Genomic DNA, 22,204 nt, shown 5'->3' with positions numbered 1-22,204 from the left:
TTATCTGAAGAAGTGTCTGAAAAATGTCAGGTGTGGGAAACACAGTGAAATATCTGAGTTGAAATGGAGATTTTTTTCATGTTCTCAAAAAAAGCAAGCGTTATTTCCCCGTGCTCGCAGGTAACTGAAGAATGTAAGGACAATCATTTTGGCTTAGGAAAATAAGTTAATTCTGAGCTTTTTAGGTGAAAAGCGTCAGCTGAATGTCTTCACTAACCGTGGATTCTAAATATACATGAAATAAATGTGCACTTGTGCTGTATATTGATGCCAGTGTCATGTCATGTAGCTGCAGCAGCAAACAAGGGAGGCAACCCAGGAAATGCACGGGCAGCCCAATCTGCGGCTGCTGTATATCAGGGCGGCTCCTTCTGTAATCGCCTGCTCATTCTATTTTTACAGTATAAACTCTAGATGAACCGAAATTTTTCCCAATAATTCATTTGCAAAATCAAAATATATCTGTGTGTGCGCCGCCATGAGACGTAGACGTAAAATCTTTCTACATTAATGCTTTTTTGAAGCCTTGCCTTCGTATGTATCATTTAAAAGAACTGCAGAAGAAAGTTTAGGTTAATCCCACAGAGCAAGGAATTAATTTTCATAAATGAGCTAATTTAAATATAAATATTTCACCGTTTTTCCTGTTTAGTCACAAGAATGTAATCGAGTGCAGTAGGTTATGTGTAAGTGAGACCAGAAGGTGGCCCAAAATCTTAAAATCTGTTGAATCTCTCTTTTAACTGCTTCTTGTCTGAACTCTTGCCTCTTACACCGAGCACGGTAATTCACAAAAGCAGTGTGTGAACCACTTGCTGGTAGTGACTCCTTTGGAAGTTTTCAACTGCCATTTTCAATTAAAAAATAGCTAAAAATGCATGAAGTTTTATCATTATCTGTACACTTAAGCACTTGCTGGAATCACAGCAAAAAGAGACAGCTTCTAATCATGGAAGAGGGAGGTGATTAAGAAAATTCAAGGAGACCCCTGCGCCAATCATTAAGAAACCAGTTTAATTGATAGCACAGATAAAGAAGAAGCTGCCGCTACATTTGCCCTGTGCAAGTGAGATCCAGATGGTCTCTCTTCACGCTACAAAATGCTTCATTTGTCTGCATGTTGGAGAGTTGAGCTAAAAGCATCCTCCTGCAGGAGACGCTTATCCTGCTGCAGCAAAAAGTAGCCATCCTCTGCATCACGTGTGCAAAACTACAGGGGTGGCACTTCCTTTATTCATACCCCTCATGGAAACCAAGCCAACGCAAATAACCGGGCCCAATATTCTTTATTCTCTACAGATGTTCAGGTATGTTGTCTGCCACCGAGGGACAACGCGTAAGGGCTGATCTAAGAACATTCAGATTTTGCTGTGTACAGTTTATGACTCTTAAAGCAACCACTTTATATATATGTATTGCATTTAACAGTGTTTGAGCTGGGAGTAATTGTATGCCTCTCACTCTCGGAGCTTCACCTGCGGAGTATTTTATGTAGTTCGGTGTGGTAGTGACTCAAACCCACAATGAACCTACGGCATAATCAGAGCTACGGTAATTGTTTTTAAATAAAGATAGTAAATACAGAAGCATATTGGCTTCCCAGAAATCGATAGCTCCCCCCACCCCTGAAAGGAAGACAGAAGCATGGTTCAGTTATGATGACAGAACCATGGTTCAGTGGAATTTAACAAGGTTAGGATTTTCTGGTTTCCCATCACTGGCCTAAGGTGGAGTAAAATGTGCTTATAATATCGATTCACTAATACACTCTCCCTGCTTTAAATGTCCACAAAAAACAATTTTTCTTCTTTGCATAGACTTAATCAGTAACAATGATATAGAAAATCCATTCATTTATGCCTCCTGAGCTATTAAAAAATTGATTGGCCTTCTGAGCCTGACATTTCCATTTTCAAGGCTTACTTTTGAAAGACAATGGAGATATTTAAAAGAGAGCTTCAAACAGTGAACTGAAGTTCAGCTGCTTTGATGCCATTGAAGAAGGCCAGTGGATGCTTTCTCATTGGCTTGCTAGAAGCTGAATTAGGCTTATCTGAAGAAGATAAGTGCTACTGAATCACAGTCTTTGAAGTCTTAGGGACTAATTTTTTTCATGGAGGAGGGTGCCCTTGTCACTGATCCCGGGGGAAAAAACAATACACACAAAAAGAAAGATTCATATTTATTTTTGAAAGGGGACTTTGGCTCCCAGGTTGCTTCTTAACGATTTCATTTGCGGTCCCAGCGAAGTCAGAGAAAGGCGGGCCTGTTTTAGCCCTGCAGCTCCTGTGGCTGTGTGGCTTAGCTACCTGAGTAGGTTATTATCAGGGAGCCAACCATGGCATCACGCATGCAATGCAGTTCCTCAAGAATCCCAAGCCGTGAATTCCTTTGGGTACACATCCCAAAGTTGTCACAATTGAGAATTACTTAGTGAGTAAATCATTGGCCTTTCAACCTTGCCAGGCTCATTTTAGGCCTGCAGGGAAATTAGGCTGCTCGTCTGCATGGATGGTATTCTCTGCTGAACAGCGTCCCGCTTCACAAATGGAATACATAACAGGATCAGCAATTCCTGTTTAGGGTAGCACTTGAGCTGTGTTGGCTGTCACCTTCAAGGAGAGGGGACCTGGCAGGTAAGGACAGAGGCTGCAGCCAGGGTGAGGTGGGGAACACATAATCTCTGAAACGCAGCTAGCGTTAGGCAGCAAGCACATCTCCCAAGGATGGACGACCTTCTAGCTCTCCGCTGACCTTCACGTGAAACAATAATTTATTTGCTCAGAAAGCACAGCAATCTGAAATCCTGCTGTGATGCTGAAGCCTCCTACAGATTCTCTCTTATGCAAAGATGTGTTAATTGAGATTTACAGGGTTGTGGCTTTTTCTTACCTTCCTCCCTTTTTTGGTGTAGGTTCTCCCCAGGATATCGCAGCTGTGAGAAACCAAGCAGCCCTCCAGAGCATGAGGACATCCCGAATGATGGCCCAGAACGCGAGCATGATGGCAATGGGTCCTTCCCAGAACCCCAGCACGTTGCCCACGACCGCAGGCCAGTCAGACATGGGCATGGCTGCTTACAGCAACACCTCTTCCAGCCAGCCAGGAATGTACAGTATGAGCACAGGGATGAGCCAAATGTTGCAGCACCCAAACCAAAGCGGCATGAACATGGCACATAACGCAGGCCAGGGAACGAGGCAGCCTGCCTCCGGACAAGCGGTGGGAATGGTGGGCAATTTTGGTCAGAACATGCTGGTAAACTCTGCTCTTCCCCAGCATCAGCAGCAGATGAAAGGATCCGTGGGCCAGGTCTTACCCAGGCCACAGGCACCACGGCTTCAAAACCTGATGGGGACTGTCCCTCAGGGAACACAGAACTGGCAGCAGCGAGGCTTACAAGGTATTCCTGGAAGGACTAGCAGTGAAATGGGGCCCTTCAATAATGGCACAACGTACCCGATGCAGTCTGGGCAGCCACGGCTGTCCAAGCAGCACTTCCCACAGGGGCTTAATCAGACGGTTGTGGACACGAGTGGAACAGTAAGAGCCCTGAACCCAGCGATGGGAAGACAGTTGCTGCAACCACTACCTGGGCAACAAGGAGCCGGCCAGGCCAGGCCGATGGTGATGCCTGCAATAAGCCAAGGGGTCCCCACCATGGCTGGCTTTAGTCAGCCTCCCACGCAGCAGATGGCAGGTGGTAACTTTGCTCAGAGCGGCCAAGGCCAGGCCTACGAGCGGAATCCCACTCAGGACATATCTTACAACTACAGTAATGAAGGAGCAGGGGGGTCATTCTCCAGTTTAGCAGAGGGCGCAGACCTTGTGGACTCCATCATTAAGAGCGGACCAGGGGATGAGTGGATACAAGAACTTGATGAGTTGTTTGGAAACCCCCAGTGAATGGGCTTGTATAGTCTGGAGCTTTGGTTATTCCGTTTGGAAAAAAAGCAAAGAGAGAGTCGGATGTTCTCCCCATCCTTGGATTGTTGGTTTTTTGTTTGAATTGGTTTGGTTTGGGGTTATTTTGTTTTCTTTTGTTTTTAATTGTGCAAACTGAGCTGATCTGTAGCCAACTTTGGAAGATTCAGGGGACGATGAAAACATCGGCATCCCAAGACTTCCACCAAGCAATCTCCATTGCGTGGCAGCACCCGCTGTGTGTGTGTGGGGGGCAGGATGGGGAAACTGGAAAAGCCAGGTGACGCCTCTGGTTGGGAAAATTTGGTCTTTCCCTGCTGAAACAAGGCTTCATTGCGCAGGGGTATGGGGTGGTCCCGATATCTTCCACCTCATGTAACTGTAAACGCTGCAGCTTTCAGGGGAGCAGGTGAAAACAGCCGGGAGCGAAGCCTAAAGACGTCCGCGGACGATTGCACAGGCCCTGGTCAGAAACGGGCTTAACCCCGGGGGTCAGCAGGCCTCAGTGAGCCACGGCCAGGCCCACAGGGCTGTCACATGGGAACGTGCAGCACACACGTGACAAACCTAAACAGTCACAGGCGGGTCACCGTTTTCACTGCAGAGTGATAAAAAATCCAATAGAAGCGTGGGAGACCGCAAATTGTGCAGTGCGGTGAGGACAGTTTGATTAGGGGAGTGCTGCTGGAGACGCCTTAGGTGGGTGGGTTAACGTAATAAGCTGTTTAGTCCCCTTGGGACTTGCAATCGCGCTTCCCTGTCAGGGCACTTTGGCATGTATCTGCTGCCTGGGGGTGCGGGACAGCGGCTTCGGATGCTGTTGAAGGGCTAAGAGGTACCAAGAGGCATCAGCACAAGTCCTACGCGGGTCCTTTCTTCTCCTTCCGCTCCAGTATGATTCAGTTCCCTTCCTTCCCCTCCTATCCTTCAGCAAGGTGAGCTGACTGCACTTTTTTTCAGGTGAGCAACAACTGCCACAAAGGGGCAGGCGGGGGAAGGGAAAACGGGCCCGAGAAGATGTACAGGGAGGGTTTGGCAGGCAGAGCGAGTTTCTGCTCTCCTCTTGAAAAGCGCAAGGTCGGCAGATAGTATTACCCTGGAGTGTCTGGGCTTTCGACATGATGTTACATGCAACTCGGTCTTCAGTTTTAAATAGATGTTTGGTCTAATCTCTCTGGTTTGCTGGAATAAAATTCACTGCAGTGTTTGAAGAAGAGGGACCAGTGAAGGACTACTGTAAAGATCATTCATGAATGGATAAAATAATTGATGTAGTTATTACAAACATGGGGTCTGCCCGAATAAGCTTTGAGGTGATAGCGACGTATCACTGCTTCTGCTGCGTGGACCAGTCCTGCGCCGCGCTGTAATGAAGTTGTGATACTTCTTGCACAATATTGAGATGCCAGCCATTCTGAATGCCTCAAGCAGCGGTTCCCAAGCTGCAGTCTGAGCCTGAGGCAGGCTGTCCTCCGAAACCTGTCACCTTTTTAGTGTTTTTAGCTGGGAGCTGCTTATCAGGGTATACAGCAGTGCATAAAAAATGTTAACATGATCCACAGTCCAAAAAATTTGGGAACCTCTGGCCTAATGCTGGCCTCTGTGAGCCATAAGATGTGCTCTGTGGCGAAAACGTCTCTCATGTACAACTGCCAGTACCAACTACCCAGATACCGATTACCTCCTTTGAGCTGCTCTCCTTGGGCCCGGCGATGCGAGGGGCTCAGCCGCTGAAACCCACGGGAGCTGAGGCGCTTGGCATCTTGCGTTTTGAAGTCCTGCCTTTCCCTGTGGAGCACAGATGTGCATCTCATTGAGGAGTGGGAGCAAAATGGGCCTGGAACCATCTCAGCGCCCCGTTACGGTTCCCTCTCTGGGCTTACCTAGATGAGGAGAAGTATCTGTTTTAAATGCTATAATGTAGGCAGGACAAGCTGCATTTTTAACGTGGACTAGCTGGTCGAGGTGAGCTATCAATCCATCTTGCCCTGACTGCTAATTTTTTAAAAAAATGCTTTAGTTACATCTCTTTTAGCTAACCCCTTTTTAAAATCCAGCACAAAGACCTATTCCAGTTCCTACTGAAGATGACGGGGGTTCACCTGTCCGCTGCTTCGGCAGGAGCCGGATTGGGCCCTAATTCAGTGAAGGAGAGAGCACCAGCCAAAGTTCTCGGTCCCTCTTGTGGGTAAGTGGCTCTTGGTCGGACGAGCCTGAAGGGAAGGGGCAGGCAAGCCGAGGAGAAAGGGTGCCCCGAAGGGTGCGTAGGTGTCTGTCTGCGTGAGCCTGGGGGTGAGGGAGGGACGAGCTGCTGTGGCACATTCCCATCCTGCCCCATAGGACAGAGGAGGCAGCGAGCCCGCTGCGCAAGGGACAGTACTGGGGACAGCACAGCGTCCCTTTCTTGGGGTCCCCCTGCCAGCGCAGAGCTGGGGAAGAAGGGATTAGAAATACGCAACCGGCAGGTGAATAAATGGTGATGAAGACTGAGTCTCCGTTGTCTTTGTAAAGCTTCCTCCAAATACTCCGTACTGGGACCAAGTACTAGAGAGGTAGATTTTAATAGATTTGGGGTTGGTTTGTTTTTTTTATTTTATTTCTTACTATGGTGCTGATGTATATGTAATGTTAAAAAAAAAAAAAGTTATTTGTAAATATGTTTTTACAATTCTACAGATATCACTGGGTCTACTATCTGTAAAATATATACATATAAATATATATATATATATATATACTGTTTGTTTAAAATAGAGTATTTTTATTTCATTCTTTAACTCATCCTTACTGCAGTGGTATTGCACTTCAGATGACGTCTATTTACTAATTTGTACTGTACCCCTGACAGCAACTTCCTCCATTTTATTCAGATTTTTCTAGTTTTCTGTTTTTACTTTGTACATTAAGCATTGCTTATTTCCTTTTAAGACCTGTACAGAGGCTCTGAAAATGTAGAAAAAGACCTGATGTTAACATACCACTTTTAAAGAAAAAAAGAAAAAAAAAAAACAGAACAAAACCAACCAACCAACCAAAAAAAAAACAAATAAAAGATGGTTATCTGAGTCATATACAAGGCTGGTTTATAGGATCATCTCTCGCCCCACGCCTGCGCCTCGGTGGGTGATCTTCCAGGGGGAGGAGGGAAGCGGCTTCAGGCAGGGGTTTCTCCATGGCAGCCTGCGGAGCTGCCCTCGCCCGGCCGGACGCGGGGCAGGTATAGCTGGTACCAGGCCAGCCCTCTTGCCCTGGGCTTTTTCACCACCCTCTGCATCCTGGTTAGCCCTGCCAGGCGCATCTGAGCTGCTTTCCCCATGGCCAACGGAGCCACAAGTTGCCGTGACGGCAAGGAGTGCTTCAAGAGGTGTCATGAGGTCCCTTTCTCAAAACTGCAGGTGCTCTGAGGTGAGGTCTGTGCTCAGGCAGTTGCTATGGGGGGAGCTGGTCCATAATTGGGCCCATTGGGCCCAGCTCCAAACTTTTGCATTTATTCCATGTAGGGAGCAAAAGGAGGGAGTAGGGAGGGGCTTTCAGGGGAGGACACAAGATGGAGAGTGCAGGGTGGAAGAGTCCTGCAGCTGAGGTGTGGGAGGTGAGGTGGGGTGGAAGAACGGAGATACAGGGTTGGACATAGAAGTTGGGAAGAGGAGATGGGGAAACTGGGGAAGTGTGAAGACACATGCTTAGAGTAGTTCCCTATCACCTACTACCACTACAGTGTGACAATCGTGTTGTCAGAAGCCTTCAAGGCTCGACACCAATTTCTCCATGTTTCCACCCTAATGGGGAGTCATCGTGGATCAGACATTGGACCTCCGCACAGCTTGCTGTTTGGGATGTCGGCGTGGCTTGGCTCCACAAACAACCTTTAAGGTGAGGTTAATGTCTCTTAATCCAGTCCTTTACCATCCTAAATGTGGATGATGGGGCACAAGGAGTGAGGCTGGCCCAGATCAGAGCACTCGTCAGAGCTACTCCCCAGCACGCGCTGGAGAGGGCTTGCTGAGAAAGGATGCTTTCAGCAAGAGGCCCCTAGGTACCGACTGGCTTTGGAGCTGCAGCAGCGACCATCATCGTTTCTGATTGCGACCGACAGAAGAACGTTTGCATCAACTCACAGCGTAAGCTGAAAGTGCAGCCTGACACCGACTCCTCCATCAGCCAGCAGGAAATGGTGTGGTTCTTGCTGGAGTTACACTAAATACTGACGCTGACAGCACCCATCCGTTATAGGTGCATTTTGTTTTTAATTATAGATGAGTCAGTCTTTGACGCTTTTTGATCTGTCCTGGCTCACTGAGGAAAAAGCAGTGACTCAGAAGACAGGTGGCATCCTCAGCTCTAGGCCTACTTCTGCCCTCCTGTTAGCTGGTGCAGCTCCTCAAACGTGAGGTCCGTGTTTATCCCCTACCCTAGCTCTCTGGCTTTGCGCTGCTGGATGATGCTTGGCAGCCTCACACCTGCATTTTTTGGCATGTGAAATTGTCCCCGTACGACAGCAGTTTATTCCTTTCTGGAGAAGAGGGGAAGGAGAAGAAGCAGAAAGAGAAGCTATGTATAGCTATCTAGAAATATGCCAGACCACTACAGCAGGTAAGCTTGGAATGGAATAATTTCAGAGGCAAAGGCCTATTTGAACACAGTTAGTGACCCTTTGGGCCTTTCCTAGTGTGTATTTAAGCCTCTTACATAGTTTGGACCTTTGTCTTGGTTTTGACTCCAGTGGGAGCACTTCCTGCTGCCCGTTACTGTCTGAAGGCATCACTGGTGGGTGTGTAGGTGGATGGTCTGTCTTTCAGCCCACGGAAGGGCTAGTGGAAGAATTCCCGGTGATTTCTGTGGTTGTTAAATCTGTCCCTGTCGTACTTTCTCCCTGGAGGCAAGCGCCAGAGACTTGCCCTTTCCACAGCTGTGGCAGCTCCAGCCCGTTCACCATCACGATCTGTCCTTTTCTACTCAGCAGCCGTTATTGGACCCAAGTCTCGCACCTTTGCACTTGTTTCATTTTATTGTTCCAAATGCTATTTCAGCCTTTGGCACTTGCAGGCACTAAGTTGTGCCTTTTAATCACAAGCTAACTTCTGTACAGGTGTCCACCTTTTTCATCTGAAAGGTTATTATGAACCCGATCCAACACTCAATTTTCTGTGGTCAGGTTATCAACCTCAGTACACGTTTAGAAAGACCATAAGCATGCTCATTATATAAACATGCAGCATTTTTTGGCCAAATCATGTCTTCAGAGGCATGGCAAGGAAAATTTCTGCCTGCTGGCTCTAGCGTGGGTACATTCAGCATTGCCTAACTAGTTTGAATCATCAGGAGCTACCAAAATAGTCAGGCATGGCCTTGCTTCTCTGTTCTTCTACATAGTTTAAATTGACCATCAGGATACTTGGAGCTGACGGTGCTAAGCTACCACTTTTCCCCCCCTTTTAGCAGATAACTGTTCTCACAGTCAGTTTGCTTCTCATTGTCGTTTTATGATTCCCAGAGCCGTGGCCATGCTGGGACATTTGTCTAGTCTTTCCCACACCCCTGCCATCTGTGCCTTGGTGGGAGACAATGCAGGAGACCCAATTGTTAGATGAGCATCTGTGCCTTCTTTTTGTCTGGGCTGGCTCTCCCTCTCGCAAGTGCCACACTGTGGGTACAGCTTCTCTTCCAGAGGCTTTGTGTGAGGACTGGGATCTGCCTCCAGCAGGGCCCCACTTCCACAAGAAGGGTGTTTGAGCATGTGTTGAACTGTAAACGTGCGTACAAAATCAAAAGGCCTTTGCAGAAACGTCGGGTCAAGTGTAGCTCGAAACATTTTCCTGAAGAAAGCAGCATTTTCATATGTGCTTAGACAGGCTCCCGTGGTGGGATTGGGTATACTCGGAAAATTGGGACCTTGCAGCGGCAAATTGCATCGAAGCGTGTTTTTACGTTTGTGCAGCACGGATGGCACTACTGGGGAAAATGAAGAGGAGCAAAGGAAGACGACAGAGGCGTTGGCAAAGCTGAAGGACATTGGGTAAGATGGGCGGATGCTTGCAGTGCCAGTTGCAACTAAGTTACTTAGCGAATTAATGGGTTTAGTTTTATGTAATTTGTTTAGGGTTTACGATATGGGGTGGGAAAACAGAACATTTAATTGCAAATGCAGATGTGACATGACATTCTGTCTTACTGACTCTTTTTCAAGGCTGTAGGGAAAGGAGAAAGTGTAAACAGCTCTGAAAAACCATGCATTTTACCTTGCAACAAGCTGTTAGTAGAGAGCTCTGATGCTTTATTTACATGCAGCTTATCTTTTTGGTGTTCAGGGAAAGCATCCACGTTATTTTTTTAAACAGTCTTCAGAACAATTTACGTAGTTTCTTCATGATGCTGAAGTCCAGGTATTCATTCAGAAAGCTGTTAACGATCCCAGCTGCACCCAGGGTTATCAAGCAAGTTAGAATTGTCAGATTCAAATAAAAACCTGTTAACCTAGAAGTGGAAAGCAGAAAAATACTGTTACAAGTGAAACTGCTTGTCCACACCAGTTAAGAAGAGGTGTGTAGAGTCAGAAAGGACCACTGCGGAAAGGTTACTTTGGAGTGTTTTGGTAATAAACCATTCCCACACATGACTTTTGCTAGGGAGAAGAGAGATTCCCAATATCCTCTCCAAGGGAAAGCTCTCCCCCAGTGTTTCTAAATATTCGTGTGGAAGTTAGGAACTTGCTCCAGGATGAAGCTAGCTCTTCCCATGACATGAAGACCCATAGGTAAAGCCACAGACAAGCTCGAGCACCTCACTGCAACTCTAAGTGTAGGAGTGTGAGAAAGAAGCTGTAGGGGCCGAGGGAGAGGTGTGCGTGTCTCTTACATCCACATCTGTTGGTCAGGTACTCTCCCCTGAGCTACAAGGTCTGGTTATCACCTTGACTTGGAGATGGATTTTTTGACCAGAAAGAGAGTGTTGATCCTAAAAAATCAGTGATTAGGGTACTGTCCTGGTTTCAGCTGAGATAGAGTAAACTTACTTTCTAGTGGTTGCTGTGTTTTCATATTTGCTGTGAAAGGAATGTCGATAATGCATATTGTTTTAGTTGTTGCTAACTGATGTTTATACTAGCCAAGGACTTTTTTCATCTTCCCATACAAGCTGGGAAAGAGCATAGACAGCACAATGGAATGGCCAATGGAATATTCCGTACCATAGACGTCATGCTTGGTATATAAATGGGGGTTGGACGGTGTGGGGAAAATGTGATCTCTGCTCAGGTTGCGCTGGGCAACCAATTCACCAAGCAACGAAAGGTCTCTTTGGAGAATCCCATCACGTTAGCATTGGAGAGAGGTCTGAGGGGCTTGTCAGCCTTCAATTTATAGCCAGCTATCCCCATACCCACGGAGGTTGAAGGAGGGTGGGTGCTTGGGCACCGCTGGGAGTGTGGGGAGCCTCAGAATCTCACTGGTGCCTAAAGACTTGATGTAAGTAGCCTGCCACGTCTACATGCGGATTTGAAAATGGTGAATGAAGTATGAGATTTTTCTCAGTTTCAGGAGAGCAGGAAAAAAGTCTTTCACTTAGCCCTTTAAGCATCTATCAGAGCCAGCTGGAGGGACAGGTGGAGGATACAGCTCACTTGCAAAAGCCTCTCCAGCACAGAAACTGAGTAGAAGGTGCATGTTCCTGCTGTATTCTTAAAAAATCCAGCCTTGGCAAATCTGAACTGCAATTCATGTCATCAAGTACAATAGTATGTGTCATAACCAGCTCTTTGAGCACGCAGACCAGGTTTGTCCTTATAACTAGCACGGCTGTAGTCAATGATGATGGTTGAGACTCAGTGTGAAGACTAATGACCCTCTCACTACTAGGCCTGCTGGAGGCTTGTTGTGTGTTTTGGGGCCAGGTTCTGGGTTCTGCATGCCTGCCTTGTGCTGACCTGTTGCCAGCTAAAGCTGGAGGCGAGCACCAGCTGGGCTGCAGAGGCAGCCGCCTGAGCAAAGCCATTTTCTAGGGCTGCCAGGCTGAGTCTTGGCATCCTCTGTTCAATGCAAAGAAATTCAAGTCTCACCAGAGTGTAAAGCTCTGCTAATAGTAAAGCCAGCCACTGTTCCTTCGCTTCCTCGAGAGGCTGGATCAGTTGGTCTAAAAGTACTGAAGTGAAGCATGGGAAAGATTTCTTAAACAAAGGACTTTTTAGTTTGCTGATTAAAGAAAAGTCCGTTATGCTCTGCTTGTTCATTCATTTCCATGGTTTTGCTCCCCAAACTTCCTTAATAGTTGCTAGACTTCTGGTTGGTGTTCATTGCATTGTTTGAATTATTGCATCTTTTACTGGGAGAAATAAAATTATCTCCATATATTTGTTCCAGAAAACTTAGCCGCTCCCTTCTCTTAAGCAACAGCTCTTCCAAAAAGGATAAAGGACTGTTGTAGACTGTAGTGAAGGAGAATGGTAATATCGGTACAGAAGCTGTGGGAAATAGCCCTGTAGTACAGCCTTTTTGCTGCTGCAGGATTATTCACTACAAAAATACTCTGATTGCTTTGTGTCTTCCTCTAGAAATATACATCCTAAGTTTTTTAATTTCATGACAAGCATGTATCATGCTATTTTCTTTTTATGACTGATAACGTGTGCTGGAAGAGGAGCCTTAGGTCAGAACACAGAATGTAGTGCAGTGTCTTCAGCGAAACAAGAAACAAACCGTGTGTTTGAGTGTTTATAGTGGAGGGGTGTTTTACTGGTGGGCATGTTTGTTGAAGCAGAATTCATGTTATGAGATGGTGTGCACTTAACATTCATTAACGTATGCTTATCTGCAGCTGTGTTCTTTTGTCTGTGGTGAAAGTTCATCAGCCTACAAGGCCAGATTTGCTTGCATTTTTTGTGGCCAGAGTAAAGGTCTTAACGTGACAAACTGAGGAAAAATGACAATAGCAGGCAGGCAGGCGCTGTGCAAGCCTTGCCTGAGCAGTCTCCCATCCCACAGCAGTCCTGATCTGCAGAACCGTGCTGCTGTTTTCAGAGCTCTCCGAGTCTGGTTGCCAATATGCTCAGTACAAAGCAGGCACCCACAAGGTGAGCATCAACCCTCTTCTCTCTCGTGACCTGCAGCATGCTCACGTCTTAACCTAGGCTTCTACTGCAACAGCCAGCCCTCTTCCCTGAGGGCTTCCGCTTCAGACCTCCTGCTGACACTTTACACATGTTGCATTCAATTATAGTCACTTTTCACTGCCAGTCCTTGGCTCTCAGCCCAGCTTCAGACCACAGCCTAGAGCTTTTAACCTGAGTTCAGTTGGTAACTCCTTACCTTCCTTTCACAGACTGTACGTAACCATGGAAGTACTTGTAGCGGGCAAACATGTACAGCAGACCCAGAAAGGAAGCTGATTCTATGAAAGAAAAGATTATTAGCTCAAAAAAACCCAAAACAGTTAGAAAACTAAGAGATTAGGATCACAGACAGAAACTTTAGTTAAGTTTTCTAGTTGTATAGGTCTGGGGATTTTCACAGCTACCCATACCCTGGGAAGCTATCTTGGGAAAGAATCATTCAAAGGAGATATACGTATTCTTAATCATCCACTACAGAAGGATCTTGATATGGGTTTACAGATGGGGGTGGGCACAGGACTCTCCAAAAAAATCTAAAAACATTCCCTGAAAATGAGACCTCAAGAACTAATGTGAATCTGTACCTCTCCCCTGCCCCAGTTTGGTGGTTATCCCAGAGACAGGATAGTGGGTTGGAGCACTGTGGCTTGACCCAGCCCTGTCATTTTGTATTGTGATGGCAGTTCATGCTAAAGGGGAGTGTTTGTTTTGTTAAGAGAATCTTATTTATGTTGTTAATAACCTGCTTTGCATTTATATAGCAGCTTTTATCCAAGGACATGAGAGAAAGCTGTAGTGAAGTTAGCTTTCTGACCTCCCTGTGGGAAGAGTATAAAGTCACCTCCATTTGATAGATGGAGCAGGGTGTGTAGGTCAGTCGTATTATCCAGGACTAAGCTGGATAATTTTGTGTTCTTTCAAACGGTGCGAGTGAGTACTACAGAGGACAGCTTTTGCTGTGTTCTGGATTAACTCGTGTAAACATACCTACGGGAGATGCTCAGCTGAAAAAATGACTTAAAGAGGAGGTTAACACAATCCTTCTTTTCTTACATATGACAGCGCGTGCCTGTGTTGCTGGTTAGCAACTGTGATTTTCCTCGATGCAATTATCTGTCTATGAGCGCATGTACTATCTCGTATACAATTTGTTGACTTAGGTGGTGTTACTTTGGATTTACATTGGATTTGCAGTGGAGATGGGACTGCCCCCTCCAGAAAAATTACTCTTTCAGAGCAAATATAAAAAATCGAAAAGAAACCTAGTCATTCAGGAAGGAGAGGTATACTGGGCACAAGCTAGTTATCCTTTCTCAAGCCCACAGACGTCATGCTTCTAAAACATCAGCTGGGGAAGGGTTAATAGAGCAGAATGGCAAAATTAGGCTCTATTAGGAGATATCACAAACCCACCTTGGAAAACCCAACAGAGTGAGAGGTATGAAAGCTCTGTGGCATCTGAGTTCAGAAGGTTTGGCCAAAACCTGCCCCCCTGCTAGGCACCTGAGAAAACACCATAGGTTTTCAGGAGCCCCCGCCGCACACCTGCAGTACAGTATCTATGGCTGGAGATGCCGCTGTTATGACTGCACTTCAGCGCTCAGCGCTATGTCCCAGAACAAACAAATGAGTCATAGCCCAGCAGCGATGTCACTCAACTGGGATGTAAAAACCCGAAGGTTTGCTGGCTTGAGCTCCGTCTCCATCAGCCAGGGGTCCAGCCATGGGCACGAGTGCTCTGGCCTGAGTCTTTTCGGGCTGCCTCCTCCCCGGAGATGACAGCTATGCTTGATGTCCTGTGAGAACTGTCCCGTAGTGTGCAAATAATTGTTAGTGGGAAGGATCTGGGAGCTGCTTTTCTGAATGATTCACCCTGCAAATCCACTGAGTGTATGATAAACGTGCCATGTGCTGGCTCCTTGATTTGCAGAGAGAAGTGAAAGCTGTCAGGGCGATGTGAAATGCCATGACTAAGTGGGGATTTGAGTGTCACTGAGCATTCTTCTAGGAAGGCTATGCTAATGTAATGCAATTAAAAGAAGGAGAAAAGATGTATACAGTCGTTTACCTCCTGATAAAACTAAAGTGTTTTAAAAAGTTAAACTTCTCAGGCCAAGATAAAAACAAAAAGTATTTACCTTGATTAAAAAACCATCCAGCAGTCCAGAGAACAGTCAGGAATATTGGGTAAAACTCCACACAGTTTTGTCTGCAGAATAAATTTGAAAGAACATTAGTCTGGAACAGGAAAGAACTGTGAGTGAGATTTTCAAGGAGAATTGGCTTTGGCCTCATTTAGTTGCCACTAAAGTTAATGCTATCGAATCCAGTGGGAGCACAGTCAAGCCAGCATTTGGTGTTCCTAAAAATTCTCTTCTTTGTAATCTCAAATACAAACTATTTCAGACATTTGCCTGTTAGTTAAACTTAGACAAGGATCTGGACCCCAACTCCATGGATATAAATAGGACAAATAATCCTAAATCAAGTGTCTGTACAGCAGAGAGAGGCAGGAATTCCAGCGCATGAATGTGATGTTAATCGCTTATCTCCATACTCCAAGTTTTGTGGGTCAGCATTCCTGGGACTGCAAGAGGAAGCACAGAGCTGTGCAGAGGCATCTTGGATTGCTCTGCTGAGGCCAACTGCCTTTATGAAGTGCTATCAGGCACAGACAGCACATGACAGATCTTCTTATGGTGAGGACCATAACATCTTTATTTGTGGACATCGGTTTTCCCACCAATATTTTGTTGGGATATCTTTCCTTGGTTGTTCTGAATAAATTACTTTTTAATGAATTAGGCAACCTTTTATATCTAACATATTTTGTTATCTAATACGTTGGCTAATATATTCTATGTCTCGTTATTGTTATCCACTACAACTACAGTTACAGCAGATGGGATTGTTTGAAATAAATATAAATGCTTTTGCATACGGTCATTAGCTAATCACAAACTGAAGCCCTTTAGGAAAATGCTGCCTTCTTAGGTTATTCCACTGTTACCCACTGTGAAGACAGAGGTTTTCTGTGCTTGTCTTCCATGTGTTTGGTGTGAACCACAGCTCAAGAACTGACAGCACAGCCTGCTAGATCCAGAACATCTGAATTCTCTAAGTTACAGTCAATTACCTCTCAGCCCCTACTTAGGTTTGTGTAATCTGATTGCCTAGTTTGATCAGAATTTGAGCAGTGACTGTTTTAAATGAGATGAACTTACCCCACTATCATTAAAATAATAGCTGAACCATTTGAAAAGCGATCCGTTAGTTATTTTTCTGGGTTTTTTTGAGCAAAGGATGCAAAGAAAAGGTAACATTTTAAGATAATGTTTTTGCTTCTCTTCCGGACTGAATTGTTATTCATTGCCACCTTCTTAATGATCTTGGACTTACTGTGCACGAAATGTTCTGTCAAATTCTGGAGCTCCGGTGACAGCTGGGGGCATGACCTTGTGCTTCATTCTCGATTTCCCCACCAGCCAAGCAAAATGACCTGTAAGCAAAAATAAGGGCTCACAAATTACACAGTTCCCTGGCTCAGTTGCGTCCGTAACACATCGGTAATTTTTTAAATAGAGATCATTATTCTTCAGCGGTTTCCATTTCATTTGACACAGAGAGACCAATGTTAGATAAACTAGTTTTTCCCTCCGAAAGTTTAGATCTCCTCCTCAAGAGTGACACTTGTGAGGAAGGGGAAAAATTGCTATTTCAGAAGTATATTCATTCTCTTTTTGTGTTTGCTACACTAGCTCTGACTTAAATATCCTTCCACCTCATCTGAATCCTAGAACTGCACAGTCTAAGTCATTCTACAGTGGCAGCCTGCTGCCTTAGCAGGATCTCAGTAACCACACTGCGCTGATGGAAGTCACTTCCCCACTCACTTGAATAGTGTGTGGTCATTTTGTTTTAGTGACACTAAGAGGTGTGACGCTTTGAAGTATGGGGCAGCATTACAATCTTTGGAAACAAAAATCCGGTCGCCACATTTTTAAAGCGATTTACCCATAGAAGATTTACCCATATCTTCTAGTGCCTGCTTTTCCATCTGTTATTGTCTCAGCCTCTCGAAAACCAGCGCGTTGGAAAGAGCAGAGAGCTGCAACTGGGGAGGCTGTGGCCTTTCCCTGCTCTCCACTTCATCTGCTGGAGAGCACTGAGAGCTACCTGTTGGAAGACCTAGGGTGTTTCTACCTCCACTGATTGGAGCTGATAGTACTTACCTGTCTTGTAAAAAGCATTTTTTACAACAGATGCAGTGCCATGAAGAAGACAGATTACTTGCTGTACAGTCACTAAATATCAGTTACCTACCAAAAAACCCCAAACCAGTCAAACTCTGTCTCTGTCCTTCTGACCTGTATTTCCAGGATTACTTCTGATGCATATATGTATGCCTTATTTTACTGATGTCCTCATTGCAGAAGTCTCCCCCTAAAAGTTAAACAGAGGCTCGCAAGGACAAAAGGCAATACACAGACAGCAATTTTCTGCATGCAGCAGAGCTACTGGGCATCACCCTGTTTGACTTTAAAGCTCTCTGTGTACTTGGAGTTATTTTTCTGGCTGTGTCATAGCCGCCATGTACGAGAAGCTCGCTACCTACCTTGTACCTAAACTTTACCTGGATCCAGAAACCAGGCACCCACCTGAGTTCACTAAAAAGACCTGTCTAAGGTGCATAGAGCATACCTGCTGTCCTCCCTTCTGGGAGCAGTGCCATTAAAACACAGCTAGAGATATCAGCGGTGCTGCCCTGTGCACCTCTTATGGCTAAGCCTTGTGGCCAAAGCCTCTTCCCAAAAAAGCATTTTCCCATCTGTCTTCTCCCCATATAAGAAATTACGGTCTGTGTTCAAGTGACCTCTTAACCTTTCTCTCCAGAGACTAGTCAGACCATCTCAGATATCTCTCTCTGTAAGGTGGGTTTACAGGACCTTTCATTGTATTTGCATCCAGCAAGACCTCCTCCACTCCCACCACACATCTCTTGTCATGCCTGGTGATTCATCCATTATTTGCCACCTTGCAGCCCTTTCAGAAGAGAAGAATGGTCGTGGGGAAGGTTTAGGGAACATGCTTCAGGGAGACTGAAACTTGTGGAAGCACAAGAATTACCTCTGATAAATATTTTCCCAGAAAACTTAACTGAAAAGTTGCTTTTTAACTTCTGTCAGCCCCAAAATGATCTATTTTTTTAATGACAAATACTATATGCTGGCAAGTCCTGCCTGGCGTATTAGTCAAAATGGTAGGTGATCCATAGTGTTGTGTGCAATGGCATTTTTAGCCAGCAATGCGTTCCTTGTTTTCTGGCCATACTGAGCCATTCAATGCTTACAGTCAGTCTGGGACCAGGTTTTTTCTACTGAGGAACTAAGGCAAGCCAAGGTGGCTCATTGCACCCAAATCAGTTGGAAAAAAAAAAAAAAAAAAAGGCCTTGAATGGATGCTGGACAAAATAAACTTACTGGGGGAAGTAAGAAGATTACGGCCCTGTAGGGGCCAAATCGTTCTTGTTTGTTCAGTACAATTAACCAAAGCAAATTGTCAAGGCCATGGTATAACCCTGGCCTCAGCTGCAATGTGATTTGCCCTTGGTATAGCTTGGTCAGCAAGACTCTAGTCTGGGGGGCAGAGATTTGCACACGGGAGACTCTGGCTAACCCTATGCAGAAACAGGTTGTGATAGTATGACAGTACAGCTGACCATCGCAAAGTCCACTACTTTAGTGGCTTCTGCTGTGACTGATGGGAACTTTGCTACCATTAGGGCCAAGTGGGCTTTTATATGCCAATGAAACCCAAGCTGTGGCACTGTGTAATGGGAGAACTAGTCACATCTATCACCTTAAAAAGAACAGGTGAGCCCGGTGTGCAGAACAAGACAGGTATCAACCAGGGACTTGAAAAGAGCTCAGGAGAGGAATAATTACTGTATTTTTTGCTAACTGCATAGGACTCGCCTTTTAGTTCCTTTCTGGTGAATGGAAAATAGCGATGTAACTCCAAATTTAAGCTTTGTGATTATGGTTTAACAAGGGCTAAAGTAAACAAGAAAGCAATGGGAGAGCTCTTCTGCCCCACCCACTGGAGCTGCTGTCGTGAGGACTCCAGAAAGCATTGCAGCAGGAGCAAGGAAAGATTTTCACAGCCTTTTCTTCCCCCTGTATCAAGTTGTTCAGTTCTAGCAGGCTAAATTACATGACTGAGGTAGTTACAAAGTATGCTTGACTTGCCTTTGTTTGCTTTTTTTTTTTTCTTTCATCTTCAGGTGGCATTTATGGTTACTGAGTTAATGTCTTTACTCTGAAAATATGGGACAAAGCAGGCTTTCAAGGAACATTACTCTCAAACGTTTTTTATGTGTTAAAAAGCCTGTAGAGAAGCTGTTACCTGTATCGCAGTGTATGATAGTGTATGTTAATTTGCATGGCTTACAACATTTAAAAAAAAAAAAAAATCAAATACTTTTTAACAATGTCTTGCTGGGTCCTGGAATTACTAAGAGTGATTTTGAAAGGTGGCTAGTTCAGAGAGATGCCTCAATATAGTGGGACCCCAGTCCTCCCTGTTCTCTCCTGTGTCAATGACTGGGATTCATTCTGTCCTTTCATTGGATTCCCTTGTTTTCCCATCAGCCTACAAAGCCCTAATCTCTCAAGCAAATCTTAGCTGCTTAAAACTGGATTCTTGACTGGAAACCACTTCTTGCATTGTTTCTGCTCTTTCTTTCTACCCTAGAGCATTTCTTGCACAGCTTAATCTTCTACTGACCTGATTCTTTGAATACCTCATGGTTCTGAGACACTGAATCTGGTACCTCTGGTGATTGCTAAGCAAAACCTGACTTCCAGCACTGCTTCAGGGAGGTCATATTGCCCATTAGCACCTTCCTAACTCAGAACCGGAGGCTCAGCAGAAAAAACAGAGCCCCGAGTGCTGTGTATGTTGTATTTTGACCACGGCAAGCGGTCACATGCTGGGCTACTCCTCTTGCATGAACTGGTTATAACACACGCTTATGGTGCCGGTTTCACGACATTCATTTGCACTCCCATAAATGAATCTGTGTTGGTTTAGCCATGCTAGAAAGCATGCTGAAAGTAAGCCAAGCTGCAATGATTTAAATCAGATCAGCAGATCAGATTCTTACATGCGTCTCTCTTTGGGCTTGATGTCAGGCTGCCGGTGTAAATTAAAACCCAGGTTTTCTTTTCTCTGCTGTGATCTTAACTATGATTAAGTAATATGGATTTACCATCACAAGGAAGAACATAGGTATTTTCCCCCTCCCTTCATGGTTCCAGAATCTGTACAATTCCTTGAGTTTTCAAACTGCAGTACTTTTCCAGATGTTTGTTTGGTTTTTATTCCTTCACACTTCTACCTTAAAAATCAAGGCAGGCAAATTGAACTTTCACAGAAGTCAATGGGAAATATTGCCGCCAGATAGAAATGTATGTGATCATACCCTGAAGATCACAGGGGTATGTTGTAGCTGGTCTGATGACAGAAAAAGAGAATGCAAATTTTATGGGCTTTTTATTTGCCTGCCGTTGTGTTGGGCTTTTTATAACCTGGAAGGGTCACATTCTCAAGCCTTTTTTCTGCTGGATACGAATGTTATTTCAGTAGTTGAGGCTTTGAGAACAAATAAACAAACAATCAGGCCACGTAGACAGGTTGCCAGATAAGTTGGCAGTGCTATAGATTTTGAAAATAAGGCAAAATAATTATTTTTAACTTGCTCTTAGTCTCATGCTAGTATAGCACAAATGCCTTCAAAATGTATCACAACTATCTGAATCAATATATTTCAAAGAAAATAATGACAAGCATTAAAAATAACACTGCAGTTTTTAGACCAATACACAGCAAAAGGAGCATCTCAGACTTGCCCACTTCCTTCCCTAGTCCTTGATTCTCAGAGCCATATCAGCAGGGGATAAAAGAAATCCATTTAGATCTTAAAGAAACGTAATGATGAGGATGTAATATGGAATCTCTCATATTATTACTGCCTGGTGTAAAGGTTTGTTTTCTTCTTTCATTTCAGATACTCAGTATATATCTCTATTTCACAAAACAGTTTTTTCAGTGCTTTCAGTCCAGCATTAGTGTTTGATTTCACAATTTACTCTCACTTTTGAGGTTTTCAATTGTATAGGTGCCTAAATAAGAATCGAAAGCAAGACACGATGTGGCTTTAGGGTAACTTTACAGCTAGTTACAAGCTCTCACTATAGTATGATTCCAGGAAGTCAGCAAACAAAATAGAATTGAAAACAAACTAGTTTCTCCCACAGGGAAAAGTAATCTGTCCCACTGAGCCAACCCCCTGTCAGACTACAGGGAGGGTAAACAGTGTTCCGGTGAGAAAAACCTTAGGAATTCTCAGAAATTAAAGTTACAGAGCAGCCAGTTTATCATAAAATAATTTCCAGTACTTCAGAACCGGTGGAAACCTCCCCAAGCCCCAGCCATGCAACCCCCCCAGATCTTACATTGCTGGAAGGCGGAAAGAAGAGAGACAGCCGCAAGCAAAATTAAATCACCAGCCATGTTCCCAGCAGCTTCCGTGTGCGAGCAGGATGTGTGTATAGGAGAGAGAGCTTGAGTGAGCAATAAGGAAAAACACCAGGTGGGAGAATTGTAGTGCTTTTCAGCATTGCAACAAAGGTCTGCCCTGGAAATAAAACAGCCAAACTTTTTAAAACAAGAGCGCAAAATTATGGCCGTTTTTCATTCCTGAAAAAGTTCAAATACAGTCAGCCAGCCCTGCCTGCCTCTCGCCTGTGTGAAAGCGCAGAGAGAACAAAACCAGCCTTGCCTGCCTCTGTGGATTCAGCTGTTCTTTTATGCCTTAGATTTCAGTTGCAATGTCTTTGGGGGCGAAGACTTTTTGTTCTGTGTTTGTACGGGGTCTAGCGCGGCGAGGTCTGCGTCCATCACGAGCGGTGCCACTCGAAAGCAGCAGGTGCAGGAGATGCGAGGGGAGACCGGAGCTTTGTATTGTCCCTACGCTTAATTTTTATGGGTTTTGCCCAACATGTACAGCTTAGGCTCTGATGGGTAACATGACAGCCACTTTACAAGCAGTCGGCATGCAGAAAGGAATTGTTCAGGATAGTTCAAAGGGTAAAACAACTAAGAAAGAAAGAAAGA

At 45.0% G+C, this 22,204-nt stretch overlaps 2 protein-coding genes across 3 annotated transcripts in view; one reads left to right on the top strand and one right to left on the bottom strand.

Annotated features, from left to right (window-relative positions):
- Positions 1 to 6,990, top strand: part of MAML3 (mastermind like transcriptional coactivator 3) — a 250,093-nt gene extending 243,103 nt beyond the window's left edge. For both annotated transcript variants that reach the window (XM_054201939.1, XM_054201938.1), the window contains exon 5: positions 2,915 to 6,990. In XM_054201939.1, the coding sequence (XP_054057914.1) occupies positions 2,915 to 3,906 (992 nt within the window). In that variant the 3' untranslated portion in view covers positions 3,907 to 6,990. The remainder of the gene's footprint in view (positions 1 to 2,914) is intronic.
- A 1,372-nt stretch (positions 6,991 to 8,362) lies between these two features.
- On the bottom strand, positions 8,363 to 21,643 carry MGST2 (microsomal glutathione S-transferase 2). The gene is made up of 5 exons (XM_054201946.1): positions 21,544 to 21,643; positions 16,427 to 16,526; positions 15,166 to 15,236; positions 13,224 to 13,305; positions 8,363 to 10,398 (listed from the first exon to the last, which is right to left on the bottom strand). The coding sequence occupies exons 1-5, from the start codon at positions 21,599 to 21,601 to the stop codon at positions 10,266 to 10,268; spliced, it is 444 nt and encodes a 147-aa protein (XP_054057921.1). The 5' UTR covers positions 21,602 to 21,643; the 3' UTR covers positions 8,363 to 10,265.
- Between the last annotated feature and the right edge of the window lie 561 nt (positions 21,644 to 22,204).

This window comes from Rissa tridactyla, chromosome 5 (genome assembly GCF_028500815.1).
Source record: "Rissa tridactyla isolate bRisTri1 chromosome 5, bRisTri1.patW.cur.20221130, whole genome shotgun sequence".
Taxonomy (NCBI): Eukaryota; Metazoa; Chordata; class Aves; order Charadriiformes; family Laridae; genus Rissa; species Rissa tridactyla.
This window is presented reverse-complemented; position numbering and strand designations above follow the sequence as displayed.

What these genes read in the sequence shown, in the direction of transcription:
- MGST2 (XM_054201946.1), bottom strand. Translation starts at nt 21,601, where the DNA reads ATGGCTGGTGATTTAATTTTGCTTGCGGCTGTCTCTCTTCTTTCCGCC. An exon ending in GACAGAACATTTCGTGCACA is followed by an intron (nt 15,237 to 16,426) that starts GTAAGTCCAAGA and finishes TTTATTCTGCAG; the next exon opens with ACAAAACTGTGTGGAGTTTT. An exon ending in TGGATGGTTTTTTAATCAAG is followed by an intron (nt 13,306 to 15,165) that starts GTAAATACTTTT and finishes TTTCTTTCATAG; the next exon opens with AATCAGCTTCCTTTCTGGGT.